The following is a 23,523-nucleotide window of genomic DNA, read 5'->3' on the forward strand; positions in this document are numbered from 1 at the left end:
TTTGCTACCATTTTTCTGTGCATGGCTTGGTTTTTTATGTATTTTTCAGTGTACATATGTTTCTGTTCCATACATCCGTGCTCTGCCTACCTCTTCATCGGCCTCCTTTTCCTTATATACCTGCTTCAACCCATGTGCATGTGTTCGTCACTGTGTCTAAAATAACCTGAACCTCCACTAGCGCCCGGGGCTCCTGCTGTGTGGGAATCTCCTTATGAATTATTCCCAGCCAAATGAATGACTTATTTAAACACCCAACTTGTTACCTGAATTCCCTATTCTTTTCCACAATAGCAGACCTACATTTGACCTATGCAGTATATAGTTATTCATATCACATTTATACACTGCTCCCATTAGAGACTAGTTCATTAGGAGCTTTGTGATTTATGACAGTCTGGCTCCCATTTCCTCCGAGAGAGAAATGAGACATGTGTAATAAAGGCTGCACGGAGAAGCTAGCAGACTGTTACCATGGCAACAAAATCAATATGGAAGATAGGTCTTTTGATGAAATAGGCCAAAATGTGCATTACTTTTGCAGAAACTTGGATGTTTTGACAAATACGATGATATTATATTTTATAAATGTGTTATGTTAAAAGTGCACTATGTAATTTGTCCCCTTATTGCTTTGCCTGGAATGTTCCACAATGTGACATTAAACGTCTAGCTTTTATTTATTTATATTTAATTATTGTTGCTAAAATATACCTTGAAAAAACATGCCTTCATACTGGGAGGAAGGTCGCTTCTTCACAGATCTGACCTGTAACTTGGCCATGTAGCGTCTCCTGTTTATCTTGATAGGGATAGATAAGTTTAAAGACATATTGTGGAACATTCCAGGCAATGCAATAACATCTTCATGTAAAAGAGCAGGTGGCGGACCCTGGTAAAAGTTACATAGTGCACCTTGATTATTAACGTGCACATTTTAAGTAGCCTAGATGATCTAAAATACAAGAGATGGATGAAGTAGCCAACAATTGTACTCAAATAAAAGTAACCTTACTTTAAAATAATATTACTAATGTAGAAGCACAAAGTAGTGATCCAAGAAATGACTCAAATAAGAGTAAAAAGGTATTGAGAAAACAACTACTTTAAGAGTAACTGAAAGAGTAATGGACAGGACGTAACATCTGATTTATCATTTCAAGTTAGTGTCATTTGAAAGACAAAATATGGAATTTTGAGAGGATAGACACCACAATGAGACAAACTAAATCCTATCTGAAGGTGCAAGAAACACAAATTAATTTCAAACACAAATTATTTCATATTGTCAGCATAAAGCACTTGGAACTTGTAGATTTACTCACAGTGGGAGTAAAAGCACTGTTAAAATATGCAGCTAGAAAGGTACTCTGAAAAGTACAGTTTCTTTAAAGTAAATGTAACTGTTAACTACGCACCTCTGTCATTATATCATAGTTTTCCATTTAAATATGCTATGTTAATTTAAGGTATACATTTCAGTTTACTAGAATAACTTAAATTCCTAATATCATTTCAACTATCCCAGTGTCAATTGTAAATAATTCCGTTAACATTTTTTAGTGAACCGACTTTCAAGAGATGACCTATTTTGAACATTTAAATTTCAAAATATTGGATTAGTTGGACAAACAAAATGCATTTCTTGTCACTATTCAAACGTACATTTAGCGCACTGTATAAAGTACCGTGACACAGTTTGCCATAGTGATGTACTAGATAAACAATCCTAATCACCCTGTAAGACTAAAAAGTGGGCTGAAATGGAGAGATGAGCCTGAAATAGCGCGTTAGCTTGTGCAGGTGGGAGGACTGTCAGAATGTAGGTCACTGTAAAAACATAGAGGCGCGTTGTCAAGTGCCCCCCGAGATTTTACTCCCCCAACAAAGAGATATTTTTGTTTTATACTTACATAATCCCAAAGATACCTGCTCTTATTTAGTAGTACAAAGTCACTGGTTGTATTAGGTGGACTTGCTGTAAATGCAAAACATGATGCTTAAAATTACTGTTTATTCTTTGTTTGGTGGGGCAGATTTATTAAAGCTGTAAACAGTAGCTGCTAGCTTCAAAGTAGTAGCTAATTGAACGTAATTTTAGCACTGAAATTGTCAGGTTTAGCTCAACTGCCTGTGTTGTCAGAAACCTATTATTTTATATAGGTATATTGTTTATTTATGGTTAATAATGAACTTATATTGTTAAACTTTACTGGAAGAAAGCATAATTTTTGATCGCCTTTTTAAGCTAACACTTGGCAGTGGTGGCTAGCGTCCTGACAGTTCATGGTGGAATGAAATGGCGACTATTTTAGAATACTTTACATTTCTTGTTAAAAATTGGGTTCTGTGTAGGATTAGTTTTTAATCCAAAGCGCAAAACTGATAAAATTATATTTACTAAATAATTAAACAGTTTAGCTAACAGTATGAAGTGGGTTTTCTGGTACACAAAGGTTTGAATTTTCCCAGGCTTGTTGTGTCGCAAACATCATTGACAGAGTAGTTGTAAGGAATTCTGACATCCAATCACGTTCGTCCTCTTGCATACACCCCTGTCCCCGTACTTTTCTGCATGTTTTGGCCCTCCTCTTTTCCCTCATATACTGTAGGCAGATGACATATTACTGTGACCATAACTGCATAAATGGACACATAGCACATATAGATTTTGTTGTTTTGTTTCTTTTGCTGTGCGGTTTTGTTTTAGGTGAACATTTTAAGTGAGAAGCTGGATTTCAGTCATGTCCAGTCTAAATGTGGCTCCATGGACAACGTCAAGCACGCGCCCAAAGGAGGCAATGTATGTACTGTCCACTCTGCTCTTACTCTGGCTTCTATCGTTTGCTTATTTTCTCTGCTATTTCATTCTATGCTACCTCTATGTGTTTGTTTGTCTGTTTGTCTTGGGTTGGAAAGGGTTAAATTTTCCAACAATATTAACATTACACTGCAAAAAATGATGAAAAAGACTTATTTATAAGACTTAATTAAGAATCTTGTTTTGAGTAGTTTGGGCTATTTTTGATTATAGTGTGTTAAACATGTGTTACAAACAACTGAAATTAAAATTTTTAGATTTTTTGGTTTGCCAGCTATGTAGAAAATATTTAGCAAAAAGTAATTATGATTTGATTTGTAACAAATACAACAAAATGTTTTCATAAGTGTGGTGTTTAAAGTTTTAGAAACACATTTTAAAAAATATATATATATTTAACGGTCATATTTAAAGTCCATGGGTAAAAACTGATAAGAGATTTTTACTCCCAGAACCAGAAGTGCCCACGAGTCAAACATGAAACACTGGTGTATTTAACACTGGATACTTTACAGGATTATTTGAGTCACAGAGGAAGGAGCAGAAGGATAGAAGAGTTATATTTGTAATAATAATAACAGTATGTAAATGTGTTGTTGCCCAGGTGATGATCCCCAGTGTTAAACTGGACTTCAGCCACGTCCAGGCCAAGTGTGGCTCTCTGGACAAAGTGCACCACCACGCAGGAGGAGGCAATGTAAGCACTTTATGTTCACACAGCATTTTTACACCCATCTGTGTTTTTTTTTTCAATATTGATACTTGGGAAACCTATACTGCTCACACATGCATTTCCGTTGGTCAGGGGAGTGGCCTGAACTAGGGCTGGGCAATCTTGCCTGAAAATAAACTTTCTACAAAAATTTCAAATTCATTTTCAGTTGTTTTGCCCATCTCCTCTGAAAATGTTCTGCAAACTACAGAAAAAACACAGTAAAACTGAAAAGATTGTATTCAGTGATCATATTTAACCCACTGGCCATTGGGGAAATCTTTTATGGATGAGATGAAACAAACTATTGCATTAAACATGCCCTCCAACATTTCGTATTGATGTCACTGATTTCAAAGCCGTCAGCGCTGCATGACCCTGTGCTAAACTTTGGTCTCTGTGACTGCAGTGAACAGCCTTTCTTGCATTTTCAATTCCATTACCAATGCAAAAAAAATAGATTTTCTTCCAAACAAATTGATATGAACTTCAAATTTGCTAAATCGATTTTTTGCCCAGCCCTATCCTGAACATCAACTTATCTGGAAATTTAATGAAAATAACGAATATATAAAACAACTAATATGGTGATATTATAAATGTAATGAATATCTTTATCATCTCTATAATAGGACTGCAGTAATACTTTCACTAATCTAAAGTATGCTACGATAATGTCATGTTATTGTTCATCATATGCACTGCACCATAATGTGACTTTATAGGCTGCAGTGTAAAACAGCTCGTTGGCTCATTTCCCTCGCAGTGTGCACATCGTTTCACTCATGGACAATAAAGTTTTATTGAATCTGCTGTCTCTTCCTCCATGTTGAGCCGTCTGTCTACAGTCTGCATCTTTGCGTCATCTTCTCATTTTCAGAATTGAAATTTTAAGGGAAAATGTTCTATTCTCTTTTTTTTTTTACTTTTAGATTCAAATTCAGACCAAGAAGATTGATTTAAGTCACGTGACCTCCAAATGTGGATCTATGTCAAATATTCATCATAAACCAGGTACTTGTGTATGCTTATTGTTATAAATATATTAAATCATTTCCAAATATAATGCAGCATCATTTAAAAGTGGACTTTGTGACACTGCAATAAAATCTCTTTTGAGAAAAGTCTGTGGTGTACTCTCCAGAAAAAAAATGACATAGGGTATGTCTATATAATTTAAATTTTGATTATGCAAAATCAACTCTTTGAAACTTTCTGCATGTTAGTGAAACTTATTAAACATGTTAATATGTTGTTTTCAACAAATATAGCATTTTCAAAGCAATAAAAGGTAACATGGTGATCTAAATATGTTATATGTTAGCAGTTAATACCCCACAGACGTGCAATACCCCCTCTTTAATATAACTGCAGACTTAGCTCTTTTTCATTGACCCCAGATGTCTCCAACAGCTTCAGTTTGGAGTCTGCTTGTAGCTGTCTGTCCTCTGGAGGCTGAGAGCTGGAGGCCACTGCTCCCCCGAGTCTAAAACGTTTCTTCTATCTTTTCTCTTTGTTTCTTTCTCTCTTTCTCTCTCCCTCTGTGTTCTGCTGCCTCTCAGGCGGAGGACAAGTGAAGATTGACAATGTGAAGCTGGACTTTAAAGACAAGGCCCTGCCCAAAGTGGGCTCTCTGGACAACGCTAGCCACACCCCAGGAGGAGGCAACGTCATGGTAAGAACTATATACTACTGCTACTATTACTACTTCTACTATAGTAGCCACACCCCAAGAGGAGGCAACGTCACAGTAAGAATACTACTATACTACTACTATAGAAATTATACTTCTGGTACTTTGATTCATCTTTTGCATTATGTATGTATGTGTATGACTGTCTACAGTGTTGATATAATATTGCTATTTTTTGTTATTACTGTGAGCAAAGTGCACTTTTAAAAAATCATTGTTATTATATTTGTGAGTTATGCATAAGTAGGATTTCCTTGTTGATACTTTGCAAATTTAGATCATTTGAATTTCAATCTTGTTTTCAACTTTGTGCCAGTTTGAGATTTAGTTTGAGATTCAGTTAGTTTTGGTCTCTGTGTAGCCTATTTTGTTATAACATTGCAAAAAATCTACTTGTGTATCTAGCCCAGTTTCTCCGACTATTTTGGTGAGCACAGCAGCAGGCACACTCTGACCTTATGTCCAGACAGTGCAGTCCTCATTCCACATTGGGCCGTGGGGAATGGCATTTTAAAGTGAAGGTTTTAAGTATGTTTACGTAATATTCAAATGCCCCCCTCTGCTCCCATGTGTGCGGTTAGCTTAGCAGTGCATGTCCTGTCACAAATGTGCTGTTAGACCACACTTTGAAGCGCTTTACACATTTGCACAGTTGAATTGACAAGACAATTCAGAGCCAGACACAAGTCCATTAGAGATGCAATAACACTCAATTTTATAGATTTGTACGATGTCCTCCAACATGGATATCTGCATGATGTGTGTTGGCTTATGCTAGCAAGTCATTTTAGACATACTTCATTTTGTTTTTGTTTTTTTTTTAGCAAAAGAGATTTTTTTACTTTGGAAAATAGCACAGTTTGATGTTGGCTTTGATACTTAGTTTTATTAGTAGCAGTAGAAGTAGTAGAACTGGCGGTTTGAATCTAGCTTAAGACATAAACATAATTGGTACAGCGGTCAGATCCACTCACACACAGGTTAGCAGTGCGATTCCAGCTCCCACAGATGACTGCTGTCGTTGTGTCCTTGGGCAAGACACTTAACTCACCTTGCCCCCAGTGTCTATGTACACTGGTGTGCAAATGTGTGTGAATGGGTGAGTGGTTCCTTGGTATAAAGTGCTTTGAGTGCATTGAAGGTGGAAAAGCACTGTATACTTAGAAGTTGTAGTAGCCACTTCTACACCGACAACTAAGTACCTAAACCAACATCAACACTGCTATTTTCCAAAGTTAAACATTTCTTGTTAATTAGCTAAACAAAAAAAAAAACAATTTCAAAACAAATCAAGCATGTCTAAAATTAGCTAACACACATCATGCAGATATCCATGTTAGCATAACTATTCTGTTACTGTTCTATTAGTATAAAATTCAATCTTTTTTTAAGAAATGTGGTTGATCAGTGTAATTTGTAAATGTATTTTGATTGCATTTTATTAATAATACCCTCATTTTGTATCTTGGGTACATATATAGTTTAGAAACAGAAACAAAAAAAATCACTCACAAATCATTAAATATTTAGCCAGTATTTATCATTTCCATTTAAACGTAACTTTATTTGTTCTTCCACTGTTCCTCCGCAGATCGAGAACCACAAGCTGATGTTCCGGGAGACGGCCAAAGCGCGCGTGGACCATGGAGCAGAGATCATCAGCCTGGACACGGGCGGCACCTCCCCCAGGCTCTCCTCCGCCGGCAGCATCAACCTCATGGAGTCCCCCCAACTGTCCACGCTGGCCCAGGACGTCACCGCCGCACTGGCCAAACAGGGCTTATGAATGCCACATTGCGGGATATTACATGCCACACTGCAAAAATCAACATCTGCATCAGTTATGAATTGTTTTAGACTATTTGTTCAGATTTGAGTTTGGCAATATTGGCTCGATTTTTGATTTTTGATTTTTTGCCACGTTCAGAAGAAAATTGTATTACCTTTTAGTGTTTAGGTGATTTTTTTTTATTTTTCACAGCAAAATTCATAATTTATTGGCAGATAATTTTGACTTATAAAAGTCAATATATATATCTACTTAAAGTGTATAATTAAACATTGAGTCTAAAATAAATGCATTGTATCATATTTTTCTCTATTTAATTATTTTATGTTGATCCAAAGTAATTATTTGGATTTTTTAAAGTACTACTTTAATATGTATACATTCAACTAACATAAAATATTTATATGGAAAAAAATATGACTTAGTATATTTATTCGTGCACATTGAACACAAAATATTAAACGAAATAGGAATTGAAAAAAAAACCTTATTGAATCAAGTCAAATAATCTAGTTGAAACTATTTGGCATAATTATTTTGAATTTGAGTCATTTTAGCTAATGCAGATATTCCTTTTTGCAGTGCACCGTTCTTCATAGCTAGCCCAGTGTTCAAATCTGAATTGTCCCAAACTTGCCCTGAGCTGATCTGTCCGGCCTGGATTTTGAAAAATGGACTAAAAGGGAATTTGTTGGACTTTGTTTTTCTAGAAGGTTCCTTGATGAGGTTTTATGATTGTACTATTATTTTAAAATTGAAAAAAAGCATTCCATGGTACAGAATTTATTTTAAAGGTCCTATATTCTGCTAAGCTAACTTTTTCACCATGTCATAATGCTGTTTCCTCTTCAAAAACATACCGGGAGTTGTTGGAGTTTAATTCGCTGGTGTTTTCTTGCCAATTTAACACTTGCTTCCAGTTTGTGATGTCATAAGGTGTTGATCCTCTGTGTTTTTAAAGTTCACACACCTTCACCAGACACATTTGTAAAGGCACTGTACCTGATTTTTATAAGCGCTCGTCAAAACGGCCAGAGCAGAGTTTTGCTGTCACAATAACTAGCATGCTAACAGCAAAATTGCTAGTTTGTGACGAATAAAAACGCAGAGATCCCCAATTTATCAGTACTGGGGCTAGACAAATGTTACTCTGTTACATCAAAATAACTAGGTACAGCTCCTTCAGTGCTCAAATTGCCTTCACAACTCAGCTAGCCAACTTTAGAATTAGCTGCTGCTAATTTTGCCAAAAAACAACTTTCCTCCCAATTTCAAAATGTACTGCTAAAACTTGTATAATGCATAATATGGGACCTTTAACTATATGGACTACGGGAAAAATGGCTGACTTTTTGCGCATGTTTGGCTAATTTCAAGTCAAAACATTCATTTGTTCTTATGTGCTCTTGAACGATCAAATTTTGTTCTCTTTTTTGAATATTGTCGTAGAATTTTGTTGGTTACTGCACTGGATTCTTAGCACTACAAAGTTCACTCGTTGCTAGCTTTGGGTAGTGTATAACTTTCATTTCCGGCAAAAAGACAAAAAACAAAATGGTTACTCGTTTTTACATTGCTTTCCTCTAGGCTTGGACTATGCTGCATCGCTGGCATGGCATTCAAAATGGCCGCCGCCGCTGTGCATTTTAGTGTGTCGAGTTGTGGTTGTTGTCCCAAATGCTGGTACTGTTTGGTAAAAAAAAAAAAAATGTTGGTAAAATGAAGATTACGAAGCTTTATTTCTATGTGTGGATGTGGCGTGGAGAAGAGGGGAAAAAACTACAACTGTTAGCGACTCATATGGTGGTAAAACTACAAAAATGTCTGCTCCATTGTGCTACTCAATCTCAACCTTTTCACCTTTGACCTTTGCTCTCAGAAGATACCCAAGTGTTTTTATGTATACGTTCCGATCTTGTCCTGCTCTGCTCCTCTCTCCTCTTCTCTCTCTCGTCTTCCTCCTCTTTCTCTTTCTCCTTTTCAGCCTGTTTCACCATCTCTTCCCTCTCTCCCCTTCTCCCTTTTTCCTCAATTCTCTTTCTCCTACCCACTGCATTTCCCCTTTCTCTTCCTCTTCTTTCTCCGCCTCTCTCCTGCCTCTCCTCTTCCATGTCTTCTCTCCCCTTCTCTCTTTCTCTCTCACACACACTTTTCCTCTCTCCATCTCTCTCTCTTCTTCTCCTCCCTCTACACCTTCTCTTTCTCCTTCCTCGTTCACTCTCCCTCTCGCTCCTCCTGCTCTTCCTCTTCTCTGACCACTCTCTTTTTCAGCCTCCCTCTCAGTCTTTTATCACCCTTCTCTCCCTTCTTCCTCTTCCCTCTACTCCATCTCTTTCACTCTCTCCACCCCGGGCTTCTTCCTCTTTTCTCACTGACAACTTGGTCCTCTTTTTCAGGGCCCCTTTCTCTCCCTCTTTTCTCATATTTCTCTATCACCCTCTTTTCTCTCTCTCATTCGATCCCTTCCTCCTCTTTCCTCTACTCCATCTCTTTCTCCATCCCCCTTCTCTCTCTCCTCCCACTTTTCTCCCTCATATTCTCTCCCACTTCTCCATTTCTGTTTTTCCAACTCTCCTCTCTCTTAGCTTTTTCCTCTTACCTCATTTCTCCCCAATCCCAATTTCTCTCTCCCTCTTTTCTTCCTCTCTCTCTTTCTCTCTCTCTCTCTCTCCCCATATCTCTCTCTTTCACCCTCTTTCCTCTTCTCTCTCCTCCTGTTCCTCCTCTTTTGCCTGTGTATGTGTATTTAAAGGACCATGTAGATGTTTGAGACATAACTGACGACAAATGCTCCTACAGGATGACCACAGAATCAATAAAGAAAATAAAAAGGGATTCTCTCTCTCTTTTCGACTCTTATTTCACCGCTTCTACAACCTTAATGTACCTCTGCGTAACCTGCTTGTCGCCATGGAGATGCTGTTGCTTTGTCTGGAATGTTCATGGCATTTACCGGGATTGCAACGATGAATCTGAAGGCGATATCTTAATCAGACTTGGGCACCTCAGATGTTTTTGGTCGCCCACTTCTCTTTCTATCCAACACTGTCCCTGTCTCCATAAATTTCTTGTTCCATGCGCGAATTGACGGACGTGATGGTGGATTTCTCCCGTACTTTTTTCTGTAGTTTCGTTGAGTCTGTGTATCTGATTTTGTCTCGATAAACCACGATACACACTTCTCTTGAGACATTGTAGCCATTTCTTAGAGGTTCATTCAAAAAGATGCCGCTTTAATCAAGAGGATGCCTGAAATTGAAAAATGCAATGTGATTCAAAACTTTTATAACCACTAAGTACAAGAGAACAAATGTAATTAATATGTTATAATTTCCCATGTAATTGTATTTTAAAATTGTAAAGACTTTATGGACGCCCTGTATGACCTTTAACTGGACTTTACAGACTCTAAAATATGACAAAACCCTTTTATAATAAAGACAGCAACTTTATGAAATCAAAATGTAAAAAAAAAATCCATTAAAACGTCGGATTTTTACTACACACTTTAATTTTAAATATTTAGTCAGCACTTTTCAGCTGTTTAGTTAAAAATGTATTGAAAAAAATCATTTGACAAATTGACTAATTGGTAAAATAATGGCAGACTAGTCGGCTACTACAATAATCATTAGCTTTTATCTTCTCTATCTCCATGGAAACGTTCAGCTGACACCGCCAGGCCAAGTTACAGATCAGATCAGTGGAGAGGCGACCCTGCTCACAATAAAATTAATGTTTTTTTCAGGGTAAACAGTAATTGAACAAAATGAAGAACAACGGTAAACGATCACACACGCATTCACACACCAGTGCACGCACACACTGGGGGCGAGGTGGGTTAAGTGTCTTGCCCAAGGACACAATGACTGCAGTCATCTGTGGGAGCTGGAATCGCACCGCCAACCTGTGGGTCAACGGATCTGACCGCTCAACCAATGATTTTTTTATGTCAAGAGCAGGATCCAAACCGCCAGCCTTCAGATCAGAGGACAAACGGTCAATGTCACCAGCAAAGCCATACCATGGAACATTCCAGGCTATGCGACATCTCCATGGAGACAAGCAGGTGGCCCATATGACATTATAAGTATACTAACCATCATAATCGTCTGCATTGTTATCTATGCTTTTCTACAAACTTAAAAACTCTAGCAGAAATGTTACAGAGTGCAGCTTTAAACGCAAAATAATCCACGTTCACATCTTGACGCGGTATAGAACGCTCACCCAGAAACTTCCAGACCAAACTCAGACCATAAGCGGTTTGAGTGGTACAGCTGTCAAATCCACTGATCCACAGGTTGTCGGTGCGATTCCAGCTCCCACACATGAACACTGTTGTTGTGTCCTTGGGCAAGACACTTAACCCACTTCACCCCCACTGTCTGCGTACCCTGGTGTATGATTGTGTGTGAATGGGGTTTGAGTGCCTTGAAAGTGGAAAAGTGCTATATAAAAATGTGACCTGTTACCATTTCCCTGCTTGTCACAAAGGCTAAATCATGGAAAGTTACACAGTGTGGCTTATCTAAGTTACAGATCAGACCTATGGAGCGGAGAGCCTGCTCATAGTACGAAATTGAGCGTGTTTTTCAAGGTCTTTCATGGCAAATAAAACAAAAAACCCTGTGATTAAAAAGACCTAAATGCAAGATAGATAGACCAATGTATAAAGTGATGCTATGGAACATTTCAGGCAAAGCAATAACACATCAATGACAAGAAAAGCTGCACAGTGCTCCTTTAAATGCTAAACAATGACATCACTTTAGTTCAATCCACCGCAAAAACCACAAAAGAAAACGAAATTCCAGATTAAATCCTTGTTGCTCCCAGACAGTATTTCGCCAGTGGGTCCACCTGTCCACAGAGCTTACCCGGCTACCTGTTGATCTGGCTGGGGGGGAGATCAGCCTCGGGAGATCGGCGCAGGGTTGGTGCGTAAATGTAAATGAGTCCAACATCTGGTGCAGCTGCGCAATGCGTTTCCTCACCACAGACAATCAAGTGTCCCTGTCCAGCGCGAGAGGGAGGTGCCAAAATCTGTGCTCCCTCCTCCTTCATCCTCTTCGTCCTCCTCCTCCTCCTCCTCTTCCCCTCTTCCTCACACGACGCGACACCCCGGGCTCCAGTCTCCGTCCTCTCTCCCTCTCTCCCTCCTTCCTTCCTCACATCCATCCATCCAGCGACACCGACACTTGCAGCCATTTTACGCAGGAGCGGAGCGTGCGTAATGCGTGCGAGGATGCGGCGCTGAAGCGGGGGGACCAAACCGAACGTACCTGGAGAACATGGTCAAGCGTAAAAGCCTGGACGATGGCGAGCCCGAGTGCGGTAAAGGCGTCCCGTTTCCGATCCAGACGTTCCTGTGGCGGCAGACCAGGTACGGCGGCCTTGTTGTACCCATACGTGCGCGTGTGTGAGCGTCTGTGCTTGTGTGCGGGGAGAGGACACGGATAACAGGTGGGTTTCTGGTGGGGGGAAAAGCCGGATGACACGGCCAAAAAAAACGCAGGGATCTTTGACGCGTCGTGTTGGTGCGTGTGAGTCTGAGCAGATGTTGCGTCTGTTCATACATGGATTCGTGTTGACAGGCAGTACGTCGCTTTTGGATTGATGTCACGTCAAAATTCCGGGTCTACGTTGTGTTTTCCATCTTTGTTTTTTAGTTTTTGTGTTCTAATTTCAGGTTTAACACTACCAGAGGTCATTACGTCTCCCACGCCGCTCATTTCCATAACCTAATTGTGTTTTTTTTCCCCTCTTTAGCGCGTTTCTGCGGCCGAAGTTGGGCAAACAGTATGAAGCCTCGTGCGTGGTGAGTTATTCTGCACAATATTTATCATAAACTGACTGACTTTGTGTAATCTGTTCACTCTAAACCACCTGAACTGCTCTGCACATTAACAAATGAGTTTCCCCGGACATGGTCTTTACGCGTATTATCCGTGCGTAAAGACGTTTTTACGAGCTCATATTTGTAATAACGTGACTCTAAACCAGAAGAATAGAGCAGTCCAAGTGTTTACTCAAGTGTCCCAGCTGTAAGTGTAATGTTACTTCAGAATAATGTTACTCAAGTAGAAGTATAGAGTGAATAAGAGTAAAAAAGTACTGTACTACTCAAGGAAGAATTTGAAGTTAATGTAATTTGAAGGACAAAACATGAAATACTACACAAAATCAAATCTGAATAGAGGATACACACAAAAAATAGATAAACTGAATCTTATCTGAAGGAGCGCCTCAAGAAACACAAATGTTCGACTCATTTCATATTGTCGACGTAAAGATTTTATCGCTTGTAGACTTAATTACAGTGGGAAGAGTAAAAAAAAAACAACTTTTAATCCAAAAAGAGTGTTGTTACAAGTAGAAGTAAAAGTATGCTGGTAGAAAAGTACAGTTACTCCACTAAATGTAATTGAGTCGTCCCCAAGTCTGACTGTCTCCTTGCTTCAGGGCCGTGCGGGACACTTGTACGCTCGCACAAAGGCTCTTCAGTCCTTGGGTATTTGACTAACGTCTCTGTTCTCTCTCCTCTGCGCCCCCTCCTCAGTCCTTTGAGCGTGTGCTGGTGGAACATAAGCTCCACGGCTTGTCCCCGGCTCTGTCTGAGGCCATCCAGAGCATCTCACGCTGGGAGCTGGTGCAGGCCGCTCTGCCCCATGTGCTCCACTGCACCGCCATCCTGCTGTCCAACAGGAACAAGCTGGGTGAGATGTGGATACAGTAATAGTGTGGAGAATAGTGATAACGCTGAATATACAGGGTGGCCCAAAAGTCACTGACACTTTTAAATCTTCAATAGCTCCTATAATTATTAAATTATACTCACCAAATTGTAACAGTAGGTAAACTGAACCTTCTGAGATTTTTGTCAATATATACAGTTATAATTGTTCTCTTAAACTTGAACTCATCACTATGTTTTTTAAGTGTCCACCATTTTCAGTTTCGCCCTGAATCGCCCGATCCAACACACTTTGCATAACATTTGAAAACATTTCCGGGCTTATGGTTCTTATTTGATCCTCGATATTATGCTCTGAGTTGTTTATTGTCAGAGTTTTATTCACAAACACCTTTTCTTTAAGATCGCCCCACAGGAAGAAATCGGGACTAGTCAGGTCTGTGGAGATGACATACTGCCCCCTGTCTTTGAAAACGACGACTGTACAATGAGGGTTCGTTCCTCGGTGCTGTATTTGCTCAGATTAATGTCAGAAGGGTCGTTCTAAATGCTCTGAAAAAATAAAAGAAAAATATTTAGAAACAAAAGAGTTATACATTTTTTTAAACATGTCAGTGACTTTTGCCCTGAGTAGCCATATTTAAAGCTGCACTATGTAACTTTCTTGTTAGGCTGTCCTCTACCGACTGTTTTCATGGTAACGTTATGATGATAATAATAATAATAATAATAATAATAATAATAATAATAATAATGCCTTACACTTGTGATGCACTTTAAACGTTGGTCGGAGCCTCTCAAAGTATTACACTGTAGTTATTATTCATTCACTACACACTTTTTTTTGGTAAAATTGTAGCCACAGCTGCCTTGGGACAGACCGACAGAAGGAAGGCTGCCAATCTGCGGCCTCTGCCCTCCAACACACACACCAACACACACACACACTATTGTCACCACTGTTATTGCTTTAAATGCTCCATTGTATGACATTAAAGCAATATATCTATATCTACATCTCCATGCTTTGTTACCGTGAGTCGCCTCTCCTCAGATCTTACCTGTAACTTGCACGGTGGTGTTTTTGTGCTTGTGTCTTTGGCTTATTGTGGCAGTCCAGGCAGAGTGATAACATCTCCATGGAGACAAGCAGGTGCAGATCTTCCACACCTTCAAGGCAAAGCTTTTTAGGGTGTAAAAGTCCGATTAAGGCTTTTGGTTCATTTTTGGAGTCTTAAGCTAGGTTCGCAGTTGCGAACTTTCCATCACCATAACTCCGCAGCCAATTGTGCGATCATGTAAATTCAAAGGGATCTTAAAGCAGAGGCATGGGGCTCTTTAAGGACTGAGCACATTATAGACCATTATAACTCACCTAGACTTTTTTTCTTTTTTTAGCCATAAAAATAATGTTAAAGGAAGTATCAGCATGTACTTTTGCCTTTTTTCACACACCTACCTCTATTTTACACCTCAATCCATCCTTATTTTTCCTTTCATGCATCAAATAACTGACAAGAAAATTCCCCCGGCACCTGCGCTCTGATTGGTCGTCTTCGAGGGCGACGTAAGCACATTACCATAATGACAGTAACATATTTACAGAGCCCCATGCCTCTGCTTTGAGACGCCGTTTGAATTTACATGAAGCACAATTGGTTGCGGAGTTACGGTAATGGAAAGTCCGCAACCACGAGTCTATCGGCGCTGATTCCGACGCAATAGAGTTAAGAATCAAATGAGTGTTATTAGAATTATTAACATATTAACAACTGAGTTACTGTCTCATAAACTCGTGTGTCGTCTCTCTCCCGTCGCAGGTCACCAGGACAAACTGGGCGTGGCTGAGACTAAGCTGCTGCACACGTTACACTGGATGCTACTGGACGCGCCGCAGGAGTGTGCCCAGGAGCCCGGCCTGGGCCACGGGGGCGGGGCCTTCCTCCAGCCTGTAGGGGGCGGCAGCAGCAGCGGTGGTTTCCTCCAGCCCTTGGGGAACCAGGCCGTGCCCCCCGGCTCCGGATCGGGTTCAGGGTCTGCTCTGGGGGGGTCCAGAGTCCAGCACGGCAGCTCGCTCCTGGAGGACGACGAACAGACACGGACCAAGCTGTTCCAGAAGAGCATGGCCACTGTGGAGCTGTTCGTGTTCCTGTTTGCTCCTCTCATCCACCGCATCAAGGTAGGAGCCAAAAAGATTAGTGCTAGACAGTGGATGGTTGCCACGGTAATGGGTTAGCTTCTGTTGCTATGAACAAACCTAAAATGTCTGTGTAATCCCTCAGTCGTCCAGGTTTGATCCACTGTAAAAAAATGAAAGTAAAATCCGTCAACTGGATAAAAAGTTGTAGGAGTGAAGACGTTTTGCTGCTCGTCCAAGTCACTTCTTCAGTTCTGGTCAGATTACTGCTGGACACTGCCTTATGTCGGTCTGAAAGGAGAGGCTAACTACACTGAAACTGAAACTGAAACTGAAAGCAGCTTAAAATGTTATATATTTTTAGTTTTTATTTTATGGTGTAAGTTGAGATAAGGCTAGTAGTAGTACTTCTGCAAACCTGTTAAGTAACCTAAAATATTTTCTTAACCATAACCAGTTTCCTCACTTTAACACAGCCTAATCCTGTTTTTAAACTTAATCCAAACCTTTAAACCAAATCCAAACCTTAGCCCGTTTTTTCGTAACTTAAAAAACAAAAAAAAAACCTGTTCGAACACTTCATCACTTCGAAAACAGTAGACCGTCCATCCTGACCCGACTTTCTAGCATAACCAACCAAAAAATTCATAATTCACACTTCATAACGCTACTATACACTACCATAATAACTACTATTTACAGCCTTAAAGATGCAGTGTGTAACTTTCTGCGGGTGGTGCATTACCAACATGATTCCATAAAAATAGAAACCACACATACAGGAACTTTCTCCATGGAAATAGACACACGTATGTTTTATGCTAAAGGAACAACATTTCCATGGAAGCAAGTAGGCCAGGTCAAATAAGAGTCAGGTTTGTGGAAATGCAAGCCCGCTCAGAGTAAGGACACATGTGTTTAAGTGCATTTTACTAACTAACTTAAATGTTTTGGGCTAAAAAGTTACATACCATATGTTTAATGAAGGATGAACAAAGCCTACTGTTTTCAGACCAAAACACACTTAATTAACTTAACTTTTCAAATGAGAGATTAATTTCTGTCAGTATCACTCATCTCTGTACACGAATCCAAACAGACTACTTTACAAATGACTTCTCCCGCTCAGATTTCAGACCTGTACTCTCTGCTGTCTGGGGCCTATTGATCTGCGTTTACAAGACTTTAGTCTGGTTACAATACTCCTGAGACGCCACACTGATCATAAACACACACTCCGACACTGACTGAGTAATGTTTGAGTAATATAGTTTTCGAGCACCAAGTTCTGATACTTGATGAGATATTTATTTTTCATTTTTGTGTTGCAGGAGTCGGACCTGACGTTCCGATTGGCCAGTGGTCTGGCGATTTGGCAGCCCATGTGGGAGCACAGACAGCCGGACATACCGGCCTTCACCACACTCATCAAACCTCTGAGGAACATCGTCACAGGTGCTGACAGAATGAGACTGTTCTTATTAATGTAATGGAGCTGTGAGGTAGTGACAGGATGAGGCTCCATGTTGGCCCAACAGAAGCTCCAAGCTCACAAATACTGCCACTACGAACAGCTTTTTTATAGTGTAAATGTTTATTCATTATTGTTTAATGTGCCGTGAAACATGCTTTTTAAATGGACTTAAATCTGAAGGACACTAGAGCATTTTGGCTGATTTCAAATAAAACCTTTTTTTTTGTGTGCCAAAAATAGACTAAAATAAAAGCATGTTTTTTCATTATAGATGGATGTTTATCACACTGAAAAACATCTGGAATTTCCCCACTGTGGGACTAATAAAGGCATATCTTATCTTATCTTATAGAAAAACATGCCTCATTACTGTGAGCGGGCTTGCATCTCCACAAACCTGACTCTTATTTGACCTGGAGGAGGGCCTCTTCCTGCTTGTTTCTATGGAAATGTTGTTCCTTTGGCTATAATATTCCACAGTATGGCATAAAATATATCTTCATGAAGATTGTTTCAAAGTATGGTTTTAACCTTCTTTTTCCATAGAATCTTGAAGTTGACTTTCTACCCCCAGAAAGTTACATACTATCACTTTATCACTTTTTTTGTATTTCACAAAGAGTCTTTAAATAAACCCAACAGAGGTGTAACTCTGCCTGTTTAAAGAGGATTCAGTGTAACTCAGACTTAACTAGAGTTTTTTCTTGAAGGGCAGATCTGATTGGAGCGTCACTTTCTCATTAACACAAGAGCTGAGGACACATGATAATAGTTGATAATGAGATGTTTGTCCAAAGTGTGGTCCACAGTCACATGACCTGTGTGTCTGTGATGCTGCCTCCTCTGGTTTACCGTTGCCATGGTGAATCATCTTTGTCTGTTGTCCTCAAAAGGAACTAACTCTGATTTGAACTCTACTCCAAACCTGTTTTGTGAATCTGTAAACTCTGTGTTGTTTGTCTCAGGGGAGCTCCACTCAGGTCAAACATCTTCATCATATCAGCTGATTCTTGAACGTTCTAATCTGAACACCGCCTCCTCGATGGAAACATGTCATCATCTGTTTTGTTTCTATTCCAGCCAAGAGGAACTCCCCGATCAACAACCAGTGCAGCCCTCATGGATCTGGCAACCCTGCTCCCATGGTACGCACACCGTCTGAACACCTGCCTCTTCCTCTTTTTCATCCTCCTCTTCTCATCTACCTGCTCTCCCTTGATGGTTAAACGCTCCATGACAGGACTGTGTCAGATGCCCTTCCCCCTCTCCCTTGATAATATTCCCGGGAGGCCCTGTCTGGTTATATTCATTAGGGCTAGCCATTTGGGACCATTAGCGCGGTTAGCTAGGGTCACGTAGGAAGTGCTCCCTCCCGCCTCTCAGTCTTTAATTATCAGGACGTTCCGCAGGTTGGTAGGGCATCATGGTGCATTTTAATGTTTTTAATGGTCAAAATTAGCAAGTTACCAAGGCTGCAATTGTTTAAGTAGAATAATGTCTCCCAAAAAAGACTCAATCAGCAACAAAACGTCTCCATGGGGTCTTATTCTCTGTAACAATGTAGTTTAGACCTCTACAAACATGTTAACTGAAATGTCCCTGTGTGTCAGATGCCCTCCCTGTGTCTCACTGGGGTCTTATTCTGTGTAAAAGCCCTCTACAAATATGTTCTGAAATGCTATTCTTATATATCATATGTTAAAGGTGCAATACGTAACCTTTTTGGAGGGGTTTCCATGGTAACAAGCTAGTATGAATGGAAAAATGTACAATATGTCATTAAATGTAATCTATCCAGCAATAATTTAAGTATAGTTCTTTTTCTCTGCTCAAAATTGCATTAAACTGCATACATTCTTACTCAGAGCAGGCTCGCTTCTCCACAGATCTCAACTGTAACTTGGCTTGGTAGCATCACCTGCTTATCTATATGGAAATGTATCAGTTTAATGCCATACTGTGGAACATTCCAGGCAGTAATGTCTTCAAACAGATGGGACACTTCACCAGAAAAGTTCTGCAATGCAACTTTAAATAAATATATTATATAAACAGTTTCATTTAAATATTTTGTGTTAATAGAACTAACATAAAATACCTCCCAAAATTACTCCGGATCAACATAAAAAAAATAAAAAATTGATGGAAAAATATGGAAGGGGCCAAGACATTTTTTTAAATTTCAACTTTTTTTTATTTTTGTGATTTAATTTGATTTATTTTTCAGCGCAGTTAACAGTTGTTGTTTTTTTTCTGTTGATATTGATATATTTCCCATCTCTCTCTCTGCTCAGGGCTTCCAGGTGGTCTGTGAGGCCGTCCAATCCGATTCGTCCTCCCCGGCCTCTGGAGAGCAGAGCTGTCGCCGCGGTAACTCGGTCGAAAAGGGCGGCCCCTCCCAGCCGCCTCCACCCATCACGGGACCCTCCAAGAAAAAGTGAGTGCGCCCAGTCAATTCCATTCATTAGACATTAGCACAAAATGTTCTGTTCCACCTTGTGATGTTGTTTAGTGATGTTATTTTTACCCTCGACTGAACTGATTTACTGTTTAATTCTCTAGAATAACCTTAATTTTTTTTTATTTTAAAATGTTTTCAGCTTTTGTTCAGTTGAGATTGACACAGAAAGTGTTTGATTTTTGATTTTAAGCTAACATTGACTTTTGATTTTAAGCTAGGAGTGACTTTTGATTTTAAGCTAGCATTGATTTTTGATTTTAAGATAACATTGACTTTTGATTTTAAGCTAGTATTGATTTTTTATTTTAAATTAACACTGATTTGTTATTTTAAGATAGCATTGATTTTTTTATTTTTTATTTTAAGCTAGCTTTGACTTTGGATTTTAAGATAGCATTGACTTTTGATTTTAAACTAGCATTGATTTCAATTTTAGAATGATTTTGAAGCTTTGTATCGTGTCGGACTTGGATGAAAGCAGAAGCAGGTGCAGCATTCCGTGGACATGCGCTGAATCTAATGGATGCTAAGTGTTTGTTTAGCCGGAATACTTGGGAAAGCTGAGTGGATTCTACTTAAAAGATTAATGTAGTAGAAAGAATTGGCAACAGTAATGGTGCACACATGGCATTCGGCAAATTCACAAAGATGAGTTTATAAGCTCTTTCCCCAGCTTTCAGACACCAGAATGGAGTTTTGAATAGACAATAAAGCTAACAACAGCAAGAACTAGCATGCTAACACGCACTTCCTGATGATTGGACACTATAAATGCTTTATAATCACAAGTAGACAGCACACAGTGGACATATTTTGACCTCAAGAGTTGTTTGAGACACGTTTTTTCCTCAAATTCATGGGACAAATTGGGTGCAAGACCTTTTAAAATGCGAATGTGACCTCCTAACATGCCATATTTGCTGTTAGCGCACCAAACCGAGCCAGTCCACACCGTGCCAGGCCAGGCTCACAGAATGCCAGCATTAGACATGTAGCACATTACTTCTGCATAATTAGCCAGGTTCTGTGGGCAAATGTCAGCCAGCGCGGAGGATGCCCGGGCGCGACATGCTTCAACCCGCTCTGGTGTGAATGAGGGCGACAGCAGCGCTAACAGCAACACATTACACAGAGGAGCAGAGCTATTTGTGTACTCGAGCTAACACGCTAACGGCTAAACTGCATGGATTTGACACATGACGCTACCAGGCTAAGTGTTTGTATTACGGTATAATGTGGTCGTGTCACATATAAGGACGTTCTAAGGAGGATTCAGTGTGGTGTTGTTGTTGTAGTGTGAGTGGTTATCTGCTAAATAAGAAAATTAGTCGGGAAGTAGGTCTGCATGTGGTAAGTATTTATCATAAAAGTGGTTATTTGTTAAGAAAAGTAAAAAAAAAAAAAGTTATAATATTGTTAGCTCCTCAAAACATACCTGGAGTTGTGTTTTCATTCATTCACACATGCTCCCAGACTTCCCTCACCCCAGACACTTCCTCCAGCTCCTCCGGCAGGACCCCAAGGTGTTCCCAGGCTAGCCAAGAGACATCGTCCCTCCTGCATGTCCTGGGTCTTCCCCGGGCCTCCTCCCGGTGGGACATGCCTGGAACACCTCCCCAGAGAGGCGTCCTGAGCAGATGCCCGAGCCACCTCAGCTGACTCCTCGCGTTGTGGAGGAGCAGCGGCTCTACTCCGAGCTCCCCCTGTGTGACCGAGCCCCTCACTCTATCTCTAAGGGACAGTGTTAAACATGTGAATGAAAAAAAACACAACTCCAGGTCTGTTTGTGATGAGGAAACAACATTATAACATACATCAGAAAATAGTGTAACATGGGCCCAATTGCGAATTCAGGTCATTTTAACTCATTTTGGAATATTTTTTTCCAGTTTTTTTGACAAACTATTTAGATTTCACTGTGTCAACGTCCCACTAACATTTCCCTCACATTAGCATACTGTTTGTGGCGTGGGCGTGTAGCATAGAGCAGGTCGGTCACAGCGTGAATCATCCAAATGTGGAGGAGGAGAGGGCAGCAGACCTCGAGTTTAAGTTTGTTTTTATTTTTCCATCCATTTTCCACACTCACCGGTTTTGACAAGCCCACACATCACCCCTGCCCGCGTGATCCTTCTGACAGCTAGCAACTGCCAGCCAAAGCTCCTCCACCTCCCATCCCCTCCCCTTGGCGGGCTACGTCCCCTGAACACAATGCATGGTTATTGTCTGAACATGCACAGAGTAATGAGGTTTTACATTAATGGTGGAAATTTTAATTACATTTGTGAAGCCCGGAATAGTGAGGGGAGAGCAGGGAATGGAGGGAAATAGATTCCAAGTGGGGAAAAAATCTGATTAAAAGATGTGTTGCCAGAAAATTATAACTGGTTTGGGAAGTAGATCAGCTTTGGCTTCATGTTTATAGTTCGGTTGCTAGGTAACAGAGCAGGAAGTACTTCTATGTAAGGTCTATGTCCACTGCCATCCAACCATAAAGTCATATTATAAATGTGATTTAAGTGGACAAAAGGAAGTGCCAGTACTGTAATGTTTTGTTGTTGGAAATTTTAGGTTAAAATAGGATAAATAAACAACCTTGTACTGCGTTTAAACTGTATCTGACTTCATTCTGCGCGGTAACCTTGGCGACTACTGCACTAAACCTTCGCACAGTTTGTTCTTCACAACATTTCAATGCCACAACACTCACGAATCAAACATTAAAGTGTTAATATAAAGCCGTGTGCGTATTTTTTAGGCTGCAGATCAACCAAAACACATTATCGACCTATGCTGGAGATTTAACGCCGATAGCCCATATGCTTAAAAGTCCAAATATCGGCTCGATATATCGTCTGTCTCCTGCACTGTACAGATCTGACTGCTTGTCTGCTCTTATCACACTTAGCACAAACACACATTTACTGTTCAAACTACGTCTCCGTGGGACACAATGAGTATCGAAAATCAGATACTAATCAATACTAAAACTAGTATCAAAACAAGATACTCATTTGAGCAAGAATCAATATGAAAACATGATGTAAACAGGGAAAATTGGACCGTTTAAGAGTGATTTTGAGCTTTATCCGAACTAGTAGATGATCACGTGGCAACATAAAGAAAGTACTATTATTTTGTGTTGAAAATGACGTTCTAAAATACAAAGGGTGTGTTTTTATATCGTTGTAGTATTGAAATGGGTATCGAGACTATACTGACAAGATAAAACTAAAGAAATTAAGGTTTATTATTATGATCTATTTCTGTTCAGGCGGACAAAAAAAATTATTAAACCAATTAATCGTATTTGAAGTACTGGGGAAAATTGATTTAATGCAATAGTTTGTTTCATCTCATTCATACAAGATTTTCTCAGTGGCCAATGGGTTAAATATAATATGATCGCTGAATATCTGTTTCAGTTTTTTACCATTTTCTGTAGTTTGCAGGACATTTTAGTGGAGAGGGGGGAAATCTAAGTCAGTCTAATCGAAAATCAAAGTTTCTGCTGTTATATCAAATCCATTTTCCATCCTTGTAGTTAAATGATTCGCAAAAGGGCCAGTGGGGTTAGATCAAAAGACATACAGCGCTGACATAACACCATTATTCTACAAGGAAATGAGTATTTGATAAGTGCAAATATTACACACACACTACACCCATGTTTAACACAAGCACAACTGACAAAAGACTGAAATTTGAACTCCTAAACTAAACGAAGAATCTAATGCAT

The 23,523-nt window shown here is 39.8% G+C and overlaps 2 protein-coding genes across 5 annotated transcripts in view; both read left to right on the top strand.

The window, feature by feature from the left end:
- The window catches only part of LOC117384038 (microtubule-associated protein 2-like), a 79,144-nt gene extending 69,790 nt beyond the window's left edge, over positions 1-9,354 (top strand). For 2 of the 4 annotated variants that reach the window (XM_055228407.1, XM_055228410.1), the window contains exons 11-14: positions 3,426-3,518; positions 4,466-4,547; positions 5,096-5,208; positions 6,818-9,354. In XM_055228407.1, coding sequence (XP_055084382.1) covers positions 3,426-3,518; positions 4,466-4,547; positions 5,096-5,208; positions 6,818-7,012 — 483 coding nt within the window. In that variant the 3' untranslated portion in view covers positions 7,013-9,354. The remainder of the gene's footprint in view (positions 1-3,425; positions 3,519-4,465; positions 4,548-5,095; positions 5,209-6,817) is intronic. The other 2 variants (XM_055228418.1, XM_055228423.1) reach the window with 1 other exon arrangement.
- A 2,955-nt stretch (positions 9,355-12,309) lies between these two features.
- The window catches only part of LOC117382817 (protein unc-80 homolog), a 65,268-nt gene continuing 54,054 nt past the window's right edge, over positions 12,310-23,523 (top strand). Inside the window, exons 1-7 of the mRNA XM_055228366.1 lie at positions 12,310-12,401; positions 12,788-12,836; positions 13,578-13,734; positions 15,533-15,891; positions 17,181-17,304; positions 18,404-18,468; positions 19,618-19,760. Coding sequence (XP_055084341.1) covers positions 12,310-12,401; positions 12,788-12,836; positions 13,578-13,734; positions 15,533-15,891; positions 17,181-17,304; positions 18,404-18,468; positions 19,618-19,760 — 989 coding nt within the window. The remainder of the gene's footprint in view (positions 12,402-12,787; positions 12,837-13,577; positions 13,735-15,532; positions 15,892-17,180; positions 17,305-18,403; positions 18,469-19,617; positions 19,761-23,523) is intronic.

Source organism: Periophthalmus magnuspinnatus, chromosome 2 (genome assembly GCF_009829125.3).
Source record: "Periophthalmus magnuspinnatus isolate fPerMag1 chromosome 2, fPerMag1.2.pri, whole genome shotgun sequence".
Lineage (NCBI taxonomy): Eukaryota > Metazoa > Chordata > Actinopteri > Gobiiformes > Gobiidae > Periophthalmus > Periophthalmus magnuspinnatus.